General features: G+C 40.6%; 1 protein-coding gene across 2 annotated transcripts in view; it reads left to right on the top strand.

The window, feature by feature from the left end:
- The window catches only part of polr3a (polymerase (RNA) III (DNA directed) polypeptide A), a 95,718-nt gene that overhangs the window by 51,403 nt on the left and 20,085 nt on the right, over positions 1–24,230 (top strand). The window contains exons 18-24 of one of the 2 annotated variants that reach the window (XM_063070385.1): positions 6,165–6,283; positions 6,393–6,530; positions 8,132–8,302; positions 11,802–11,915; positions 12,770–12,805; positions 19,399–19,485; positions 19,685–19,767. In XM_063070385.1, coding sequence (XP_062926455.1) covers positions 6,165–6,283; positions 6,393–6,530; positions 8,132–8,302; positions 11,802–11,915; positions 12,770–12,805; positions 19,399–19,485; positions 19,685–19,767 — 748 coding nt within the window. The remainder of the gene's footprint in view (positions 1–6,164; positions 6,284–6,392; positions 6,531–8,131; positions 8,303–11,801; positions 11,916–12,769; positions 12,806–19,398; positions 19,486–19,684; positions 19,768–24,230) is intronic. The other variant, XM_063070386.1, reaches the window with a different exon arrangement.

Below are 24,230 nucleotides of genomic sequence, written 5' to 3'. Positions count from 1 at the left end.
GAGATAGCCACAAAAGCACTGAAAACGTTGCTTCCATTTCCAACATCGTATCTCTGTGAAGCAAGATTTTCTGCAACGAAAGCTAAATTGCGGAATAGACTGGACATAAGGAACCCCCTTCGAGTATCGCTGTCTCCCATCACCCCTCCATGGGACCGTCTTGTTGCAGGAAAACAAGCCCAGGGCTGCCACTGATTCAGCGATATTGGTGTGTTGCAATGATTTTATATGTTCATACGAGGAAAATACGCGCTCTGTGTTTAATATCCAAACGTAACTTGAAATGTTATGCTATTTACTTATAAGTGACTTATAATTGACTTATCACTATATTCATGGGAGGAAAATATGCGCTGTGTGTTTAATATGAAATTCGTTGGATAACCATTGAGAGCATACTCACTAACTGCATCTCAGTGTGGTATGGCAATTGTCCCGCATCAGACCACAAAGCACTCCAGCGTGTGGTGAAAACTGCCCAGCAGATTATCGGCACCCAATTTCCCACCATTGAGAACATCTACCATAAACGCTGCCTGGGCAGGGCCAAAAGCATTATCAGGGATGCATCTCACCCTAACCATGGACTTTTTACTCTCCTCCCATCTGGTAGGCGCTACAGGAGCCTCCGTTCCCGCACCAGTAGGCACAGGAAGAGCTTCTTCCCTGAGGCTGTGACACTGCTGAACCTCTCATCACAGCGCTAAGTAGAATTGCATCCATATTGTACTGTCTCAGTACTTTTATATTTGTGTGCTGCAGCACTTTTATTATTCACAGTTATTTTGTAAATAATACTACTCTTTGCATTTCTGGTCAGATGCTAAATGCATTTCATTGGGTTTGTATCTATACTCGGCACAATGACAATAAAGTTGAATCTAATCTAAAAAATCTAAAAAAACCCTTTTAGAAACGAAATTGAGTGTATTATTTGTCACTTATACGTGACTTATAGTTCCACCTATATTTCGGTCGTGATTAACAACCCCCCCCCCCCCAATCCGGTCAGCCGGTCCGCTAGAATATTGTCAATATTAAACCGGTCCGCAGTGCAAAAAAGTTTGGGGACCCCTGGTCTAAGTCACAATAGTAGACAAACACAATCTGCCTAAACTAATAACACACAGACAATTGTACTTTTCGTGCCTTTATTGAACACATTGTTTAGTCATTCACAGTCCAGGCTGGAAAAGGTATGTGAAGCCTTGTATTTAATGACTAGTGAAACCTCCTTTAGCAGCACTAACTTCACCAAATATTTCCTGTAGCAGCTGATCAGACTTGCACAATGGCGAGGAGGAATTTTAGTCCATTCCACCATACAAAACTGTTTCAGTTCATTAATATTTCTAGGATACTTTGCATGAACAGCCATCCTAAGGTCATACCACAGCATCTCAATTGGGCTAACTTAGCCATTCCAAAATATGAATTTTCTTCTTTTTAAACTATTCTGTTGTTGATTTACTCTTGTGTTTCAGATTATTGTCTTGTTGCATCATCCAACTTCTATTAAGCTTCAGGTGATGGACCACTATCCTGACATTCTTCTGTAAAATGTCTTGTTCAGATTTTGAATTCATTGTTCCCTCAATGATTGCAAGCTGTCCAGGCCCTGAGGCAGCAAAGCAGCTCCAACCCATGATGCTCCTACCATGCTTCACTGTTGAGATGAGTTTTTGGTGTTGGTGTGCAGTGCCCTTTTTCCTCCAAGCACCTTCTGCCAAAAAGTTCAACCTTTGTCTCATCTGTCCACAGAATTTCATCCCTGAAGTGTTGTGGAACATCTAGGTGGTCTTACAAACTTGAGCCATGCAACAATGGTTACTTTGGAGAGCAGTGGTTTCCTCCGTGGTGTCCTTCTGTGAGCATCATTCTTGTTCAGTCTTTTTCTTATAGTGGACATATGAACAGAGACTTTAGCAAGTCTCTGCATGTCTTTTGCTGTTACCCTTGGATTCTTTTTCACCTCCTTCAACAGTACACATTGTACTCTTGGTTTGATATTTGCAGGACGCCCACTCCTAGGGAGAGTGGCAACAGTACTGAATTTCCTCCATTTGTAGACATTTTCTCTTGCTGTGGACTGCTGAACGCTCAGGTCTTTAGAAATGCTTTTGTAACCTTTTCCAACTTCATGCATCTCTACAATTCTCCTAAGTTGTTTTGATCAAGGCATAATGCACATAAACAGATCTTTCTTGAGAAGAGCAGGCTCTGTCAGTAACCTGACTGTGTTTGTTTTTTATAGGGCAGGGACACCTCTACAACCCACACGTCCAGTCTCATTTCATTGATTCAAACACCTGACTCTAAATAGCTTTCATAGAAGACATTACCCCAGAGGTTTACATACTTTTTGAACCCTTGGATTCAAAAAGACTGTGATTGTTTAAATGGTGTACTCAGTATGACGAGAAAAAGTACAATTGTTTGTGCGTTCAACCAACACATTCAAATATCGACTGTTTACTCTTTTCCATAGATACTGCCTGACCTGCTGTGTTCCTCCAGCATTTTGTGTGTGTTGCTTAGATTCCACCATCTGCAGCTTTTCTCTTGTTTTGTGTGTTTAGGCAGATTGTTTTTGTCTATTATTTTGACTTGATGAATATCAGACCACATTTTGAGTAATTAATGTACAAAACCAGGTAATTACGAAGGGTTCACAAACGTTTTCTTGCAACTGTACTAACCTATACATCTTTAGAACATGGGATGAAACTGGAGCACCTGGGGGAAATCCAAGGGGTCATGGGGAAAATATACAAATTCCTTTCAGATGGCACAGGAATTGAACTCTGAACTTGGGAATGCCCTGAGATGTAATAGTGTTGTGCAAACTGCTGTGCTACTGTGGTTGCAAGGGAGGGATGGCTTGTTTTGTTGCTGCACTGTGACCTTTTTTTGTATCTAATTTAATTCATCTACATGGGATAAATTAGTGTTTGGTTTTAGGTGATAAAGATAGTCTATTCACAAGGATTATGAATTATATGCTAAGGAAGTATTAGAAAAGCAAGAATATTGATAGTTAACTTTAATTTTGCTCTTGCATCATTTACATGAGTATTATACCACTCATTTGAGAAATTCTAGCTTTACATTCAAATCGTCCTTTGCACAACACTGCTGCAGCTGAGACATTTTCCCAGGGTGCTCATTGGTGTCTCGTACTAAATCCATGTTGTTCAGCAGTAGAAAACAAAAAACAGCCACGTTTTCTGTTTCTTGCTGCTGTTCTAACTTATCCTGTGGGCAGCCAGGAGGTGCAGGTGAGGAGAAGAGAACAACTGGGACCGGACGGGATGTACCCCAGGCTACTGTGGGAGGCAAGGGAGGAGATTGCTGATCCTCTGGCAATCATCTTTGCATCATCAATATGGACGGGAGAGGTTCCGGAGGATTGGAAGGTTGCAGATGTTGTTCTGTTATTCAAGAAAGGAAGTAGAGATAGCCCAGGAAATTATAGACCAGTGAGTCTTACTTCAGTGGTTGGTAAGTTGATGTAGAAATTCCTGAGAGGCGGGATTTGTGAACATTTGGAGAGGCATAATATGATTAGGAATAGTCAGCATGGCTTTGTGAAAGGCAAGTTGTGCCTTACGATCCTGATTGAATTTTTTGAGGATGTGATTAAACACATTGATAAAGGTAGAGCAGTAGATGTAGTGTCCATGGATTTCAGCAAGGCATTTGACAAGGTACCCCATGCAAGGCTTATTGAGAAAGTAAGGAGGCATGGGATCCAAGGGGACATTGCTTTGTGGATCCAGAACTGGCTTGCGTACAGAAGGCAAAGAGTGATTGTAGACGGGTCATATTCTGCATGGAGGTTGCTGACCAGCAGTGTGCCTCAGGGATCTGTTCTGGGGCCCCTACTCTTTGTGATTTTTATAAATGACCGGGATGAGGAAGTGGAGGGATGGGTTAGTAAATTTGCTGATGACACAAAGGTTGGAGGTGTTGTGGATAGTGTGGAGGGCCGTCAGGTTAGAGCGGGACATTGATAGAATGCAAAACTGGGCTGAGAAGTGGCAGATGGAGTTCAACCCCGGTAAGTGTAGGTGGTTCGTTTTGGTAGGTCAAATATGATGGCAGAATATAGTATTAATGGTAAGACTCTGGGCAGTGTGGAGGATCAGAGGGATCTTGGGGTCTGAGTCCATAGGACACTCAAAGTTGCTGCGCAGGTTGACTCTGTGGTTAAGAAGGCATACGGTGTATTGGCCTTCATCAATGGTGGGATTGAGTTTAGGAGCCAAGAGGTAATGTTGCAGCTATATAGGACCCTGGTCAGACCCTACTTGGAGTACTATGCTCAGTTCTGGTTGCCTCACTACAGGAAGGATGTGGAAACCATAGAAAGGGTGCAGAGGAGATTTACAAGGATGTTGCCTGGATTGGGGAGCATGCCTTATGAAAACAGGATGAGCGGTGACTTGTTAGAGGTGTATAAGATGATGAGAGACATTGATCGTGTGGATAGTCAGAGGCTTTTTCCCAGGCCTGAAATGGCTGACACAAGAGGGCACAGTTTTAAGGTGCTTGGAAGTAGGTACAGAGGAGATGTCGGGGTAAATTTTTTATGCAGAGAGTGGCAAGTGCGTGGAATGGGCTGCCGGCAATGGTGGTGGAGGCAGATACGATAGGATCTTTTAAGAGACTTCTGGACTGGTACATGGAGCTCAGGAAAATAGAGGGCTATAGGTAACCCCAGGTAATTTCTAAGGTAAGGACATGTTCGGCACAGCTTTGTGGGCTGAAAGGCCTGTATTGTGCTGTAGGTTTTCTATGTTTCTGACTTCTTCCAACTGTAATGGAATGGAATACAATTCTTTTGAGTTTGATGGGTGTTATGGAAAGAGAAAGAGAATACTACACAGAAAGTTGTAGCAAATCTGTATGATTCACTGAACTGATAACAAAATTAAATAGAAGTTATAGGCATTGTTGTTCTCCCAGTCTGCTCGTTTGAGGCTCCAGATTCAACAGCCAACAGTGTCACCTTTATTCTTCATGGCATCGGTTATGATTAGTCCTTTATGAGCTCCAATTAAGGAATATTCCCAAGTCCCTTATATAAAGTTTTTCTGTTCAACTTGCGAAGTCCAGGTTACCCTTCAGTTAATTATCCTGACTTCTTATCCACCCATACCTTATACTTTCCACAGATAGGATTCAGTCAAGGCTACATAGTTTCCTCTGATTAATCATAAACAATGAAAAGGATAACTCTAACCATTAAACATTGTGAGATGCCAGCTAAAATGGAGTCATAAACAGTGAAGTAGGTACTCTATCCCTTGGAGGCATGAGATACTACAGATACTGGAAATCTTGAACAACACATGATAAATATTGGAGGAACTCAGCAGGTCAGGCAGCATCTATGGAAAGACATGAACAGTCAGTATCCGGATCTCATCCTGAAATGACAACTGTTCATTTCCCCCACAGAATGCTGGAGGAACTCAGTTACCTAGTTTGCTGAGTTCCTCCAGTATTTTGTGTGTGTTGCTCCACTTTCAAACCTTGCATGACAATGGCATTATCACATGAAGAATAACTGTCTGTATAAGGTATTGATGGGGCCATATTCCCATCAGAGAAGTGTAAACAGCGTGTTTGGTAGGTGGGAGTGACCTTGAGCTTTACACTTAGAATAGATTAATCTGACAAGGTTATGAATGTAATTTATGACATCACCTATCTCAACATTGAAAACAGATTTTTCCATAGTCTTTGCCACTGAAATAGTACAGCAGATGGGATTGTGAGATAGTTTGCTTCTTTTATCTTAGAGGAACCTTGTCTCCTTTTAGTGTTGCTGCATGACATTGCCATAATTCACTGTCTGTAGGAAGCAATGTGCAGATTTAGTGCTCCAGTTAAACTGCAGTTTGTAACCTTGACAATTGAATATTGGTGTTTTTCCCTCAGAATCACAGAACACCACAGCACAGAAACAGGCCCTTCAGCTCATCTAGTTTGTGCCAATTTTACCTCGTCCCATCGACCTGGAACCTGACCATCCCATATCCCTCCCATACATGTACCTATTCAAATTTCTCTTAAAAATCTGTCATAATGATAAACTCAGACGTATTACCTTCGATCTGTTATAACATATTAACTCAGATGTAATGTACTCTTAATAGGCTCCTTCATCAACATCTCCCAGATGATTGCCTGCGTAGGCCAGCAGGCTATTAGTGGATCTCGTGTTCCGGATGGCTTTGAGAATAGATCTCTACCTCACTTTGAAAAGCATTCCAAGGTGAGCTGATTATTTAAACAGAGCTCTGATCAATACCTGGATTCTCAATATTGGTAATAATACGCAAATTTGGCAACTTCTAATTATATTCACAATTTTCTTTCTGCAGCTTCCAGCAGCAAAAGGTTTTGTTGCAAATAGTTTCTATTCTGGCTTAACACCTACAGAATTTATCTTCCATACAATGGCTGGCCGCGAGGGCCTGGTTGATACTGCTGTCAAAACAGCAGAAACTGGATACATGCAGGTAATGGCAGTGTTGCACATCATTGTAGTAATGACAACTTTGGAAATGTGGAGGGAACAGAGCGATTGAATACATGAAGATATAGGGTTTTGGTCCGAAATGTCAATATACATAGATGATCTACTGAGTTCCTCCAGCATTTGTGTGTTTGCTCTGGATTTCCAGCATCTGCAAAGTCTATCATGTTTAAGATTAAATATAGAATCTTACACACTTCAATGTTTACAGCCAGTAAGAACAAAAGAAACAAGCTCAGGAGAGCCCTTACTGGAATTTAGGTTTGAGAGGGATGTTCATTGAAATCTATTGAATATTGAAAGGCCTAGACTGGACATGGAGAGATTGTTTTCTGTAGAGGGGGACCAGAGGGCACAGTCTCAGAATAGGACTCCCTTTAGAACAGAGATCAGGAGGAATCTCTTTATCCTGAAGATGGTGAATCTATGGAATTCATTGCCACAGGTGGCTGTAAAGGCCAAGTCATTGAATATATTTAAAGCAGAGATTGTTAGGCTTTTGATTAGTAAGAGCATCAAAGCTTATGGGGAGAAGGCAGAAGAATGGTGTTGAGAGAAATAATAAATCAGCCATGATGAAATCATTTATATGGGATTTATTTATTTATTGAGGTACAGCGTGCAATAGGCTCCTTGAGCCACAGTGCCCAGCATTCCCCTGTTTTTAATCTTAGCCTAATCACAGGACAGTTTATAATGACCAATTAACCTACAACCCATACATCTTTGGACTGTGGGAGAAAATCAGGACACCGGGAGTAAACCCATGCGGTCACAAGGTGAACATACAAACTCCTTACAGGCAGTGGCAGGAATTGAATCCAGGTCACCTGTCCTGTACCATGCCTGATATATCTCCACTTCAGTAGAGATGCAGTACCGTTAGCCAGTAGTAACCAGTACTGGAGGGTAACCTCTTGTAAATAGTCAAATGGGTATAACAGTTCCAGGACAGAATTTGTTCCATCACATTGACTTCACCATCCAGTGTGTCTAAGCCTTTACAAAGGCCTGTTACCCAGCAGCAGAGCTGATGAGCCAGCTCAAATCCGTCACAATCTGCTATACATATTGAATGTATCTCGTATTTGGGCTCACCTGTGCTGACTTAGTCTAAATGTACCTGAGTACCAGCAAGTCTTCGTTTTCAGCTTCTTTGGGATTACTCTGTACAAATAATAACATGGGTGAGTTTAGTCTGTTTTTGGCAATGCTTGGGTCAGAGCCTGTTGGCTCAGGTGATTGAATGTTTGTATTGGCTGTGGTCAGTCCAAACCAGGCCAGTACACTTTTTCCAACCCCCCTCTTCTCCTGCCCCCACTATACCCCTTTCTGGTCAAATAAATTCCAGCAATGTATGCATTTTAGATATGTATTCTACAGAGTAGGTAAGATCTCTTATTGTGAAATTTTTGTTACGTATTAAAGAAAGCCATGACTGATATCTCTTGAGTTCGCCATCACTCCATTTTTCTTCAATTTTGAAACTTATTTCTGAGGACATTTCATTAAGGATGGTGAGTACAGTTTAAATATGGTAGCCTGTTTTTTTTATTATTTACTCAATTTTGTTTTATTTTCCAGAGACGTCTGGTAAAATCTTTGGAGGATCTTTGCACGCAGTATGATCTAACTGTTCGCAGTTCAACTGGTGACATTATCCAGTTTATCTATGGTGGAGATGGTTTAGATCCAGCAGCTATGGAAGGCAAAGATGAGCCATTGGAGTTTAAACGGGTTCTGGATAACATTAGGGTAATGAGAGTCTTTTTATAACTTGTACCGTACTGTGATGTGTTCGGTTTTGGTTAGTATAAATATACAACACAGAATACTACAGCACACTTTTAAATGACTCTAAGAACAATCTAACCCCGGGCTTCCCAACCTGGGGTCCATGATGGCTTGGTTAATGAAAGGAGGTCTATGGCATTAAAAAAGATCTAACTTTTCCCTCCTACATTTTTCTATAATCAATGTGCCTGAGTTTCTCAATTGTAACTAATGTACCTGTGTCTACCTTCACTCCTTACAGGGCATTCTACACACTCATCACTCACTCTGTGTTTAAAAAAATACTTCTGACATCCACTCTAGGAATAAGTCTCTGGTTATCCACTTGATGTATGCCTCATCATATTGTACATCTCTATTATGTCACCTCTTATCCTCCTTCACTCCAAAGAGAAAAGCCTTCGCTTGCTCAACCTGTCCTCATAAGATATACTCTCTAATCCAGGCAACATCCAGATAAATCTCCTCTGCACCCTTTCTAAAGCTTCCCCATTCTTCCTATAATAATAAGTATTAAAACATTGCTTCTACAAATTATGTCCTTGCATATGTTACATATATGCAAAAACTGCTCTTACTTTAATTTCAGTAGTTAAAGTGTTGGTATTTATTGCCAACTTTTATCAGTCAGTGGCTAGAGTTGACGCAGAGCATATGAAGCGAAGGAAAGAGTCTGTGGCACAACAGTGTAAATTTGCAGTCTGAAGAGTGCTGCAAACTGAAACTACAGTAACTTCTCCCAATAGAAGCAGGATAAATTCATCTGAAAAAATGCCCTGCAAAGAATAACTTGGATCTTCTGCATAAAACTTGCATCTCAAAACAGCAGTGTCTTTGTCATGATAGCCTAAATATATCACTGTTGTTTGCGGAGTTGTCACTATAGATAGTTTCAAAATGGCTTTCAATTTTAAAACTGCAAAGTTAGTTACAGTTGCATTTAAATTAAAGTTGAAATAATAAGATCCCGTGATGGCTCTAAAACCTTCTGCTCTTAATTGTGCAACTATCAAACTAATTTTATTCTGAGAATTGTAGATTTTTCCCCTATGTTGATAAAAATTTAAACTGATAAACTGAGGTAAATGTTCAATTTTGAAACTAATTCTGTGAAAGAATACTTCTTCCGGTAGAATATTTAATATTCCAATGAAACTTTTCACTAAAAGGTTCATTTTTAAAATAATGTCTAACAGGTCAGAGTCTTGTATATATGGAAAATTACTTAAATATTCTTGTAAGAAATGTCTGACCTGAAGATATTGCAAAAAATGTAAATATGAGAGAGAGTATTTAGTTACTAATTTCTCAAAGGACATCAGTCGGCCTTCTTGTAATTTACTATTACAACAGGATAACTATCCTTTACTTAAGATTAAGCAAGATTGGGAAAGAGAGCTTAACATGACCTTGATAACAGGATTGGTTGCGAATTTTGAAGCTGGTTAACTCTTTGATTTGTGCCAGTTATTCTCTAATTCAATTTAAAATTGTGCGTTGTTATTATTTGACAAAGGAGAGATTGTCTAAAATATTTCCTAATGTAAAATAGTCAGTCTGATGGATGCAAAACTGAGATAGCTACATTGACACATATGTTTTGGTCATGTTCTGTATTGAAACAATTTTGGAAATGTATTTTTTCTACAGTTTCTAAAGCTTTAAAAATCAATTTACAACCTAATAAATTGACAGTTTTGTTTGGTATAATTCCTCAATACGTTCACGGTATTTCTATATCAGACCAATACGTAATTGCATTTGTACACGTTATTGGCTAGAAGGGCTATTTTATTAAAATGGAAAGATGCCTCTGCTCCCACTATGATACAATGATTCTCTCAGAATATTTAATATCACAATTTTCTCGGGTATTTGTCATAGTCCACCTCCAAAAGGCAGCCTCTTTATCCATATTGCTGTCAAACCACAATCAAGACTATCCATAAAAATGCATGACAGTGTATTACTAAAGGTTTTGCTTCAGGTGCTAACATGTTGAATCTGCAGCAACAAAATGAACATAAATGCCACTTTTTCTCTTGATCTTAGGAGAAGGCAGAAGACTAGGGCTGAGAGGAAAAATAATCAGCCAGAATTGAATGCCAGAGTAGGGTCAATGAGCTGAATGGCTTTAACTACATCTATCTTCATATTAAATAATATAATATGGCTGATACCTTTGATCTTACAGTTATGGAGTTCTGCAGCATGGAAGCAGGCCCCTTAGCCCAACTCATCCATGCTGAACAAAGTACCTACCTACCTAAGTTGATCCTGTTTGCCTTCATTTTGCCCATATCCTTCGAAACCAGAGGTTTCCAATCTCTTTTATGCCGTGGACTCGTACTGTTAAACTAGGGGTCCATAGACGCCAGGATGGGAACTCCTGCTTGAAATATTTCCTATCCTTAAACATCCTTAAGCATCTTTTAAACATTGTAATTGGACCTGCCTCTACCACTTCCTCTGGCACCTTGTTTCATGAAACCAGCACCTTCTGTGTGAAGAAAGTTGGCCTTTAGGTCCCCTCTAAATCCTTCCCTTCTCACCTTAAACCTAAACCCTCTGGTTTAGACTCTTTCACCGTGGGGGAAAAAGGCTGTGACCATCTATTTTATCCATGTCCCTCATGATTTTATATGCATCTTTCGAGACACCCTTCAGCTTCCTTCACTGCAGGGAAAAAAGCTCCAGCCTATCCAGCCTCTCCTTATAACTGAAGCCTTCCAGTCCACTTAACATCCTTATAAATTTTTTCTTCATCCTCTGCAGCTTAATGACATCCTTCCAATACCTGTGTGAGCAGGTCAGCACACAGTACTCCAAGTGTGGTCTTATCAATGTCTTGTACAGCTCATGAGAACAACCTCTACTGTGCCACAGAGAACAAGCAACAGCTACAAAAGGAGAGACTGAACAAGCAAAAGCCCAACCACTGACCACAGCAACCAAATACTCTTTCCCACACTACACCAGAATATGTGAATCCTGATCGGCCACCACAGTCAATAGACAAGTCCTCAGGAGGGCATCAAACTCGACTGGAGAGATCATACTACTATGACAGCTCCTGTACTCAGTACCCTGACAGATGGGGGCAACTGTGCCAAATGCCTTCTCCTCCACCTTGTCTATGTACAGTATGTTGCTGTTTTTAGGGATCTGTGTATCCTTTCCCCTCACCTCTCAGTTCTACAGCCTTGCCATTTACTCCACAATTCCTGTCCTGGTTTAATTTGCCGAAATGCAATATAATTTCAAAGTATCTATTATTTGTGCTCTTATTATCGCTGGAGGCAACCTATTCATGTGGTTGTTCTTGGAAATTTTTGATCATCATCTACAAAAGTAACCATAGAATAAATGTGTTATTTAAATATCAAACCATTTCCTTTGAAATTACATTTCAAAAAGAGATACCGTCTTCTGATATCTCTAACTTTTCTTTATTTTCTAGGCCATTTATCCATCTCCCAATGAACCACCTCTGAGTAAGAATGAAGTGATTCTGACTTCTGAGGCAATTATGAAGAGAAGCGAGTTCATGTGTTGTCAAAATGAATATTTGCAGGTTAGCAAAATTCTTATTCTTCCATCAAAGCACCCTGTATATTTTAAAGAAAAGAGATTCTACAGATGGTGGACATCCAGAGTAACACACACAATATGATGGAAGAACCCAACAGGTCAGGCAACATCTACGGTGAGAAATAGAGTCGTCTACTGTATCTGGTGTTCCTTCTGCAACTTTCTCTATGTCTGTGAGACCCGACATAGATTGGGGGACTGCTTTGACAAGTGCCTTCACTCAGTCGTAACTGAAAGAATTACCTAGTGGCAAACCATTTTAATTCCACTCCCTATTCCCATTCGGGTATGTTGGTCTATGGCCTCCCCTACTGCCACGACGTGGCCACTCCCAGGTTGCTGGAGTAACACCTCACATTTTGTATGGATAGCCTCCAAACTAATGGCGTGATCCTTGATTTTTCTCATTTCTGGTATTTTCTCCCCCTCCCCCTTCTCTCATTTTCCATTCCTTATTCTGGTCCCTCTGTTACCCATTCTCTTCACCTCACCTGCCTATCACCTGCCTCTGGTGCTCCTCCTTCCCTTTCTCCCATATTCCACTCTCCTGTCCTGTCAGATCTCTCCTCCTCCAGCCTTTTAAGCTTTCCACCTGACACCTCTCAGTTTCTCACTTCACCCCCTCCCCACCCCCCAACTTTCTTATTCTGGTTTATACCCCCTTCCTTTCCAGTCCTGATGAAGCGAGTCAACCCAACATGTCAGCTGTTTATTCCCATCCATAGATGCTGCCTGATTGCTCAGTTCCTCCATCATTTTGTATATTTGATGGAAATGTAGCTCATGTTTACTATGACTTTATTTTCCTATACTGACTAATCTATCCCATTTCTAAAGGCTCTGACAGGGACCAGTTATGAGAAATTCATTGAGGTAATGATCATGGTTGTGTGGCTTGGGTATTTTTGTCTTTGCGACTTGTAAATGCCTCCTTTATTGGTTTTGATACTAATTACTCACTGTATCTGACCAAAATAATTTAAAGCATTTGCAAAATAAAACTACTTAGAATTGTCACTTTTTTAAACCCTATATCAGCATGTTTTGATACACTTTGCTGTTCATATATTTTTTCTAAAGAGTGCTGTTGGTTAAGAAGTTATTTTGCTGCTGATCTAAATCTCAAAATGTCAGTCCAGGTTTGTCGTGAAAGTTTATAAAGTTAAAATTTTTTATAAAGATTAGCTTTCTCACATGTACATCATAACATCTAAACATGGAATGAAACGTGTTGTTTGCATCAATAACCAACACAATGCGAGGATGTGCCTTGGGGGGGGTGGGGGGGTGCAGCCTGCAACTGTCACCACGCTTCCAGTGCTGACACAGCATGCCTGCAACTTACTAACTGGAATGTGGGAGGAATCTGGAGCACCAGGAGGAAACCATCCAGTTACAGCAAGAACATATAAACTTTCTACAGATGATGGTGGGAATTGAACCCCAATCACTGGCACTGTAATAGCATTACACCAACAACTACAGTACTGTGCCACCTATTAATAGATGATAAGAATTAGATTCTTAATTATCTTTAATCATGAAAGGAAATTCTGGGGGACTAGATCCCTTTCGTTCCTAAAACTAGCAAGAAAAGGTTTACCATAAAACATAGGAGCAGAATTAAGCCACTCAGCCCATCGAGTCTGTGCTGCCATTCCATCATGACTGATTTGTTATCCCTCACAACCCCATTCTCCTGCCTTTTTCCTGTAACCTTTGATGTACTGACTAACCAAAAGCCTATCAACCTCAGCTTTAAATCTACTCAATGACTAGGCCTCCATGGCTGTCCGTGGCAATGAATGCTACAAATTAACCACCCTCTGGCTAAAAAAATTCCTTCTCATCTTTGTTCTAAATGGATGTCCCTCTACTCTGAAGCTGTGGCCTCTGGTCCGAGACTTGCTCATTAGCAGACATCCTCTCCACGTCCATTCTTTTAAACTCCAGCGAGTACAGACCCAAAGCCATCAAATGCTCCTCATACTTTAACCATTTTATTCCTGGAATCATTCTCGTGAACCTCCTCCGGACCCTCTACAATGCCAGCTCATATTTTCTTAGATCATCATCATTATGTAAAAATGTCATATGACATGTGTGATCATGGTCTTCAAGACCATGATTGTTCTTGATCAATTTTTCTTAAGAAGTGGTTTGCTGTTGCCTTCTTCAGGGCAGTGTCTTTACAAGACCGATGACCCCAACTATTATCAATACTCTTCAGAGATCGTCTGCCTGGCATCAGTGATCGCAGAACCATAACTTGTAGTATGCACCCACTGCTCATACGACCATCCAGCTCCTGCTCAGATGGCTTCATGTGACCCAGATCAGGGAGCTAAGCAGGTGCTACACCTTGACCAAGGATGACCTGCAGGCTAGCAGATGGAAGGATCACCTTACACCTCCTTTGGCAGGCATGTATCTCCACCCCGTCACTTAATTTTTTCGAAAATGGCCACAAAAGTGCTCAAAATACTCCCAAGTGTGGTCTGACCAGTGCCTTATAAAGCCTCAGCATCACATCTTTGCTCTTGTATTCAAGTCCTCTCAAAATTAATGCTAACATTACATTTGCCTTCCTTACCACTGACTCAACCAGCAAATTAACCTTCAAAGAATCCTACACAAGGACTTCCAAGTCCCTTTACACCTCTGATTTTTGAATTTTCTCCTCATTTAGAAAATAGTCTATGTTTAGATTCCATCTGCCACTTCTTTACTTCCTTGCCTGTTCTCCCAATCTGTCCAAGTCTTTCTGCAAACTCCCTACTTTCTCAACGCTACCTGCCCTTTCATTTTTTGCCCCAATGCCGACACCAGTGGAACATCACTTGTCTCTGGCAGCCAACCAGAACAGCCCCCCTTTGTTCCAACTCATTCTCTCCTGCCAATCTTCTATCCATGCTAGTCTCTTTCCTGTAATACTATGGGCTCTTGTTAAGCAGCTTCATGTGCGACCCCTTGTCAAAGGCCTTCTGAAAATTCAAGTAAACAACATCCATTGACTCTCCTTTGTCTATCCTGCCTGTTATTTCCTCTAAGAATTCCAACAAATTTGTCAAGCAAAATTTTCCTTTAAGGAAACCACGCTGACTTTGGCCTATTTTATTCTGCACCTCCAAGTACACCAAAACCTCATCCTTAATAATGGACTCCAACATCTTCCCAACCACTGAAGTCAGGCTAACTAGCCTATAATTTCCTTTCATCTCAGAATCAAAATCAGGTTTATTATCACTGGGATGTGTCGTGAAATTTGTTAACTTAGCAGCAGCAGTTCAATGCGATACATAATATAGAAAAAATAAAATAATAATAATAAATAAGTAAATCAATTACAGAATACATATATTGAATAGATTAAATATTGTTGAAAAACAAATAATATATTTAAAAAGTGAGGTATTGTTCAAGGGTTCAATGTCCATTTCAGAATTGGATGGCAGAGGGGAAGAAGCTGTTCCTAAATTGCTGAGTGTGTGCCTTCAGGCTTCTGTACCTCCTACCTGATGGTAACAGTGAGAAAAGGGCATGCCCTGGATGCTGAAGGTCCTTAATAATGGACGCTGCCTTTCTGAGACACCGCTCCTTGAAGATGTCCTGGGTACTTTGTAGGTTAGTACCCAAGATGGAGCTGACTAAATTTACAACCCTCTGCAACTTCTTTCGGTCCTGTGCAGTAGCCCATCCCCCATACCAGACACTGATGCAGCCTGTCAGAACGCTTTCCACAGTACATCTATAGAAGTTTTTGAGTGTTTTTGTTGACATACTAAATCTCTTAAAACTCCTAATGAAGTATAATCGCTGTCTTGCCTTCTTTATAACTACATCGATATGTTGAGACCAGGTTAGATCCTCTGTGATCTTGGCAAACAGGAACTTGAAGCTGCTCACTCTCTCCACTTCTGATCCCTCCATGAGGATTGGTATGTGTCCCTTCGTCTTGCCCTTCCTGAAGTCCACATTCAGCTCTTTCGTCTTATCGACGTTGAGTGCCAGGTTGTTACTGCGACACCACTCCACTATTTGGCATATCTAACAGGAGGGGAGGAGAAGATGGCGTGACGCAGCGCGCGTGGCAGCTCCGAAATGATATCGTATTTGTTAAGTAGGGGCCGTGGACAATCCTGATTTGATGGAAACAGACATGAGAAGCACGGAGGAACATCTGGAGAAAGTTCTGAAATGCCTGCTTTGCTGCCGCTGCTACTGTGCGATCAAGAATCTCCGGAGGGGAAGGCCCCAAATCCTCGGCTTTGCCTATTGCCTGTTGCCAGGGCCTGAGTCGAAGCACTCGGCAGTGATGGTGCTTGGTGTCGGAGGGCTGGTCGGAGGCTCGAAGTTTTCAGACGGACTGAAGAGTCGGCTGTGGTCGGGTGCTTCCAGGGTGCTGTGTCGGCAAGTTTGCAGCGCTGGAGGTTCATGGCAGGGAGAGTTTTTTTTCTTCCTTCTACTGTCTGCGTGAGATGATGGCACTTTTGAGAGACTTTGAGACTTTTTACCGTGCCCATGGTCTGTTCTTTATCAAGTTACGGTATTGCTTTGCACTGTTGTAAGTATATGTTATAATTATGTGGTTTTTGTCAGTTTTTCAGTCTTGATTTGTGTTTCTGTGATATCATTCTGGAGGAACATTGTATCATTTCTTAATGCATGTATTACTAAATGACAATAAAAGAGGACTGCGTGTCCTCGTAATCTAATCTAATCTCGCTCTTGTACTCCCTTTTGTCACCATCTTAGATTCTACCAACAATGGTTGTATTATTAGCAAATTTATAGATGGTATTTGGGCAATGCCTAGCCACAAGTCATGTGTATGCACGGAGTAAAACAGTGGGCTAAGCACACACCTCTGAGGTGCGCCAGTGTTGATCGTCAGTGAGAAGAATATGTTATCACCAATTCACACAGATTGTGGTCTTCTGGTTAGGAAGTGGAGGATCCAATTGCAGAGGAAGGTACAGAGGCCCAGGTTCTGCAACCTCTCAATCAGGATTGTGTGAATGATGGTATTAAATGCTGAGCTATAGTCGATAAACAGCATCCTGATATACGCAAACACGAGGAATTCTGCAGATGCTGGAAATTCAAGCAACACATATCAAAGTTGCTGGTGAACGCAGCAGGCCAGGCAGCATCTCTAGGAAAAGGTACAGTCGAGGTTTCGGGCTGAGACCCTTCGTCAGGACTAACTGAAGGAAGAGCTGGTAAGAGATCATTGGTGTTTGTGTTGTTGAGGTGGTCTAAAGCCATGTGAAGAGCCATTGAGATTGCATCTGATGTAGACTATTGTGGTAATAGGCAAATTGCAGTGGGTCCAGGTCCTTGCATAGGCAGGAGTTGATTCTAGCCACGACCAACCTCTCAAGGCATTTCATCACCATAGGTGTGAGTGCTACTGGGTGATAGTCATTAAGGCAGCTCGCACTACTCTTAAGCACTAGTATAATCGTTGCCTGGTGTTTGTCGGAATGGAGAAGAATATAAGGGAGAATGTTAGGTTAATTTTTTTGCTTAATGAATTGGGCTCAGCTAAATGTTATTAAATTTTTAAAAATATTTTTTGAGTTTTTATGTCCTTCAATACGACCAGAAATATGACACTTGTGAGCTTCCCCCAGCACATCCTCGGACTGTGTTGGTCATTGATGCAAACGACAATTTCACTGTATGTTTTGATGTACATGTGATAAATAAAGCTGATCTTTAATCTTGTTAAAATTTGGATAATGTTGATATCCAGCTACCCAAGGAGATGTCCTCCTCCTTCAAAGAAAGAGAGTTCCCTTCCTTCACCATCAACACTGCCCTCAACGGCATCTCTTCCATTTCACACATGTCTGTTCTCACCCCATCCTCCCACACCCTACCAGGGATAGAGTTTCTCTTGTCCTCACCTACCGCCCCACCAGCCTCTACATCCAGCACATAATTCACCACAACTTCCACTATCTTCAACGGGATCCCACCACCAAGCAGGTTCTCTCCCCCACCCCCACCCCACTTTCTCTTTTCCACAGTGATCACTCCCCACACAAATCCCTTGTCCATTCGTCCCTCCCCACTGGTCTCTCTCTTGGCACTTATCCTTCCAAGGGGAGTAAGTGCTACCCTGCCCCTACACCTCCTCCCTCACTTCCAGTCATGACCTCAAACAGTTCTTCCAGGTGAAGCAACACTTCACTTGTGGGTCTGTTGGGATCATATACTGTGTCCGATGCTCCTGGTGTGGCCTCCTGTATATTGCTGTGACCCAATGTAGATTGGGAGACTGCTTCGCCAAGCACCTACCAGGAAAAGTGGGATCTCCCAGTGGCCATCCATTTTAATTCCACTCCCATTCCCATTCCAATATGTCTATCCATGGCCTCCTCTACTGTCATAATGAGGCCATTGGAAATGATGGAAGTTGTGGAGAATTTTGTGCAGGTGCAGGTTGAAGGAACAACACTTTGTATTCCGTCTGGGTAGCCTCCAACCTGATGGCGTTAACATTGATTTCTCGAACTTCCAATAATGGACCCACCTTCACCATTCCCCATCCCCTTTTCCCTCTGTCACCTTATCCTGCCTGCCCATCGCTTCCCTCTGGTGCTCCTCTCCCCGCACACACCCCCTTTTCTTTCTTCTATGGCCTCTGATTCTTCTGTTAGATCCCCACTTCTCCAGCCCTGTATCTCGTTCACCAATCAACTTCCCAGTGCTTTTCTTCACCCCTTCTCCTCCCGGTTTCACCTATCATCTTGTGTTTCTCCCTCCTCTCACCCTTGGATCAGGTTAAAGATTTGACACCACATTATGGGCCGACGGGCCTGTACTATGCTGTATATTATATGTTCTAGTGAGGAGTGGGTAACATGATCATACAAAATGGCAAGGAGGTTCTGTTACAAATGTTTAATCATACAGCTCGTGGACAATTCATGCTGTGCAACAAGTTCTCTCTCATTGTTCACCCAGTTACTGGTTTCCTCAAATCTTAATGTTAAGTATTACTCATCAGAATGGTATGTTAGAATGAATAAAAGCCGGGATTTGATTCAGGTGCAGTGAAAAGTGGGAGGTGCATGAATGTCTTGACTCCGCATGGTGCTTTGAAATAACTTAGTTGTGACATTGGATGAGTAATTATGATGCATCTTTTGTACATGAAATGCCAATTAATTTGATATGTGAATGAGCAATAAAGCATCCTCTATGGTTTGCTCTAAATGTACATCACCTTTACAATAACTGGTTTGAATTTCTGGGACTAGCCTCTATTCTTCTATCTAATCTCCTTTTGTGCGTGTATGAAACAAAATTCCTACACCTGACAAACTATATTATAGATCTATGACATTATCAGTGAATAAGAGATTGTTATTCATCTCTGCATCAATAATAAATAATTGGATTTCTTGCAAAATATTTAAAGTTGAATCTATTCTGCTTTCTATATTTTTTTTCAGGCAATCAGAAATTTTCTTAAGGATTTTTCTGATAAAATCAAGAAAACAAGAGATAAATACGGCATTAATGACAATGGAACCACTGAGGTACTGTTCTCTAATGTCTGGAATAGGTTTGTCAATATGCAAAGTGGAAGAAGATTTGATCTTTTAATCTATTGAATTCAAATGCTCATATGACTTATGGCTGCATAATCAATAAACTTACATAAATGTATTTACTTTACATTCTGTGGGATTGCTGTTAAAGAAAAGCCTTTTGGTTACTAACATCTCATTTCTTTAGCCTAGAGTTCTGTATCAATTGGACAGAATAACACCTACACAAATAAACAAATTTCTAGAAACCTGCAGGGACAAGTACATGAGGTGAGATATCTGCTGTTCTGTTTTAGGTGTAAATTGTCATTGATTTTCAGCATTCCAATCAAAAAGTAGTTTCTTTCCAACAATGTATTCTTTGGGTAAAATCATATGTTATCGTTACTACACTTTATTTGGGGAACATTTGTAACTTTGAGCTAAAATACTAATTCTGAAGTACATTTTGTCAAGCAATGTATTTTCTTTTTCTGGCTTAATGTAGTATTTCTCAAAAAAAGTTCTCACATTTCAGAATTTTTAGTTTTGAAAGTGGTCAGAGTTAGGAATTAAGAGTAAAGCATCTAATGAAAGCAATGAGTGATGAAAATATTTTGCTTGAAAATTTTGATACAAGTTTTAAAACTTGGTTTGTACAGCTATCAGATTGAAGTGTTTTCTTTCTAATCAACGTCTTGCTTGAGAAGAGGCATGTTTGAAGTTTGATGCAACCTCAATGCCAAATCTGCATTGTCATATCCCCAATGATGCTGATATATTTAATGCATATGGCTGTCATGTGGAATTTATTTGTCAGCATTCTTATAAACTATGTTCAGATTTAATCCTATCTAATGAGTAAACATAGAGAGGAAGAGAGAAAATGTCTTTAAATGTTAAAACATGAGATTCTGCAGATATTGGAAATCTTGAGCAACACACACAGTATGCTGAAGGAACTCAACAAGTCAGGCAGCATCTATGGAGGGAATGAACTGTGTGTAGTCCCGATGAAGGGTCTTGGCCCAAAATGTTGACTATTGACTCCGCTCCATAGAGACTGCCTGACTTGCTGAGTTCTTCCAGCATCTGTAGAATCTTTTGTATTAAGTCCTGATGAAGGGTCTCACACAAAATGCCAACTGTTCATCCTCCTCCATAGATGCTGTCTGACCTGCTGAGTTCCAGCAGCATTTTGTGTCTGTATTGCCTTTAAATGTTACCTTACCTAGTCTCAGTCCCAATGTGCTTTAGAGAAATCAAGTTGTTTGAAAGTGTAACGTAGGGAACAGTGTCCATAAAGATCAAAATAAGTGGAGATGAGTGTCTAAATTATGTTAATAATATTGATTGAATAACTATAAGTTGTAAACCAAGCACCATTGGGAGGGGGGAGTCTTCCTGCTCCTATACAAATAGAACCATGGAATCTGTCATTGGCTGAAAGAGTAGACAATGTCTTGGTTTAATCTGCTATCCAAAAGATGATACCTTAAGCAGTATGGCACTTCCTTGATACTTAAGCATAAACCATGAACATGTAATGAAGTCATCTAGGGTCAGAACCAAGGGCCTTTGTATAAGCTTTCAGTCTTAGGCATGTATTTCTTCCTCGCACAAAAAGTCAGGATATTAAAAAGTTTTTTCTGACGTGCATTAATAATACGACTGCTGGGTAGGCCTAAGAGAAAAGACACTGGGTCCAGTTCAAGCTCCATCTTCAGAATCTTTTCCATTTCACCCAAAATATCACTCCAGTATGCCTGAAGTTTGGGGCAAGTCCAAAAACAATGGGTGAGAGTTCCAGTATTTCCTTTACATTTAGAACACATTGGAGAAACCCCCGTCTTAAATTTCGAGAGACGATCTGGAGTCAGATGGGCTCTATGCAAAATTTTGAGTTGCAATACTTTTGTTCTATTACAAAATGAAATTTTCTTTGCATTATCGCAGATATGTTTCAGCTGTAATTTCTACCCCCAGCTCTCCTTCCCAGACCCTTCCCAGCTGCTCAGCCTCTCCACAAGAACATTCCCTCAGGATGCTGTAAAAGTACTGATGGAGACGTCACCCTTAGAACAAAAACACCCTCTTTTCTATGTCAGAATTATAGAAATCAGTTTACAATGATGTTTTTTTTTCTGTATATAATCTCTTATCTGAAAGAAACAAAAAAGATCCTTGCTGGGTATGTTGAATTTCTGTACTATTTGACTAAAAGACATCATCGTTCCTTCATCAAGTAAGTCTCCTAAATGGAAAATACCCTTAGAAATCCAAAGTTTAAATCCGTGCATTTCTGAATTAAATGTAAATATACAGGCTGTTTGCATCATGATGTTCTTAGAGATAAATGCAACTTGGATAGACACCAGCAGATGGAGCAAGAACCTTCATAATTTATAGTCCACCTCCCACCATTGAGCACATCTACAAAGTGTGCTGTTCTCATGTGGAAGAAGGTGCAGGAGCCTCAGGATCCACACCACTAGGTTCAGGAACAGTTATTACCCCTCAACCATCATGCTTTTTGAACCACAGGGAATAACTACATTCAAATTCATTTACCCCAATACTGAACTGTTCCCGCAAACTATGGACTCACTTCATCTCATGCTCTCGATATTTATTGTTTATTTATTTTTATTATTAATAATAATTTTTTCTTTTCATATCTGTACAGTTTGTTGTCTTTTGAACATTGGTTTGTTTGTCCGTCTTGTGTGCAGTTTTTCATTGAATCTATTGTTTCTTTGTACTCACTGTGAGTGCCCAAAAGAAATTGAATCTCAGAGTATTACATGTTAACATATATGTATTTAGATAATGAATTTACTTTACATTGCCTGCCAAATTATGATGTTGGCACAGTCCTGCCTTTTAAAAATAACTTTTTGTTTTGTGTTGAATGGCAGCAAGTTATTGTCTTCAATAAACTGAATGCATGGTGGAGGCAGATTTAATTTTAAATCTCAAAATAACTAGTGATGGAAAACTTTGTATAAAAACAAAGACTGATCTCCATTGGTCCTTAAGCAGAGCAGACTGAAGCAAGATTTGATAAGTGTTCAAAATCCTGAAAAGGTTAAACGCAGAGCACAGATGTAGTCATAGTCATACTTTATTGCCAAAAAGAAGATCAAAAATAACAAGCAGAAAGTGTATTTTATTCACATGGTGTGTTGTCCATGATCCTGTATTGAAAGGATGGTGGAATTGGATTCAGTTGTCATTTCAAATGTTGATTGAATAAGCATTTGAAAGGGAAATGTATTGAGCTGTAGTAAAAGAGCAGAAATGTGTGACTGCTTGGATGGTTCTTTCAAATAACTTCTGATTTATATCTAAAATGACTGTCACTTTAATTCAGTGAGACGGGTATGAATCAATTTACCGCCAATCAAACCCCATCATTATACACTGTCCTCAGAAAACCTTGAACAGTAAAACTTCAGTCTAATTACAACCTCAGTTTTTCATTCTTTTTGGATAAACACAGCTTCAGTAAGATGAACTTTGGGGAAAGTACTCATACGAAAGATCTAGAGGTCCATAAGACATAGAAGCAGAATTAGGCCATTTGGCCCATTGGGTCTGCTCCACCATTCCATCGTGGCTGATTTATTATCCCTCTCAACCCCGTGCTCCTTCTGTTTCCTTGTAACCTTTGACACTTTTACTAAACAAGAACACTTCAACCTCCACTTTAAAGATACCCAAAGACTTGGCCTCCACAGCCATTTGTGGCAATGGATTTGATAGATTCACCACCCTTAGGTGAAGCAAATTCCTCCTTGTAGTGGTAGTTAATAGTGTTATTTCTATGCCGCTCTGTTAGCCACAACCACATAGGAGGAGTTCACACATTGTACAAGCAGGATTATCAATAAAGTTCAGGTGAGTATTGTGCATGCTGGCATCCTGGTGAGCTCTGAGCTACCCCTCAATAACAAACACAACACTCCTCACCTCTTTTCTAAAGGGATGTCCTTGTATTCTGAGGCTGTGCCCTCTGGTCCTAGATTCCCAGTTATAGGGTACTTTTTCTCCATGTCCAAAGGCCCCAGGAGGGTGGGTGTGGGGGACGATGTTTCCCTTGGATAAAGAGTCCTGAGCCAGGGGTCACAGACAAGTTATGGGCTTGGCCATTATTGACTGAAATGATGAGAAATTCCTGCACTCAGAAGATGGTGCATCTCTGAAATTTTTATCCGAAGGATTGTGAAATTCAGTTTTTGGTTGCATTTTATACCAAAATCTGGAAACCAAATGAATGAAGGAGTATAAAGGTCGGGCAGGAAAATGGTGTTGAGATAAGGGATCTTCCATGATATCTAATTACTGAGCAGCTTGGGGAGTGAATGACCTTCTTCACTTTCTGAATCCTTATGTTGCAATTCTAAAGTTGTGTTCATTTGAAGTTTTGTGAGTATTTTTGAAAGGATCTAAGAAAGGATTTGTTGAACACCTCTGCACCATCAGCCAAAAGCAGAATTTCCCAGTGGCCAACCATTTTAATTCCTGTCTCCATTCCTGTTCTGACTTGGTGGTCCAAGCCCTCCTCTTTTGCCACTCTCAAGGTGGAAGAACAACACCTCATATTCTGTCTAAGTAGCCTCCATCCCGATGGCATCAACACTGATTTCTCGTTTTGGTATTTTTTTCCCCTTAAGGTCATGGTCTTTATAAGGCTTTGGTTAAACCACACTTGGAGTATTGTGAGCAGTTTTGGGCCCCATATCTCAGAAAGG

The sequence above is a fragment of the Mobula hypostoma genome, chromosome 18, assembly GCF_963921235.1.
Source record: "Mobula hypostoma chromosome 18, sMobHyp1.1, whole genome shotgun sequence".
NCBI lineage: Eukaryota > Metazoa > Chordata > Chondrichthyes > Myliobatiformes > Myliobatidae > Mobula > Mobula hypostoma.
The sequence above is the reverse complement of the archived record's forward strand: the minus strand, read 5'-3'. Positions and strand labels throughout refer to the sequence as shown.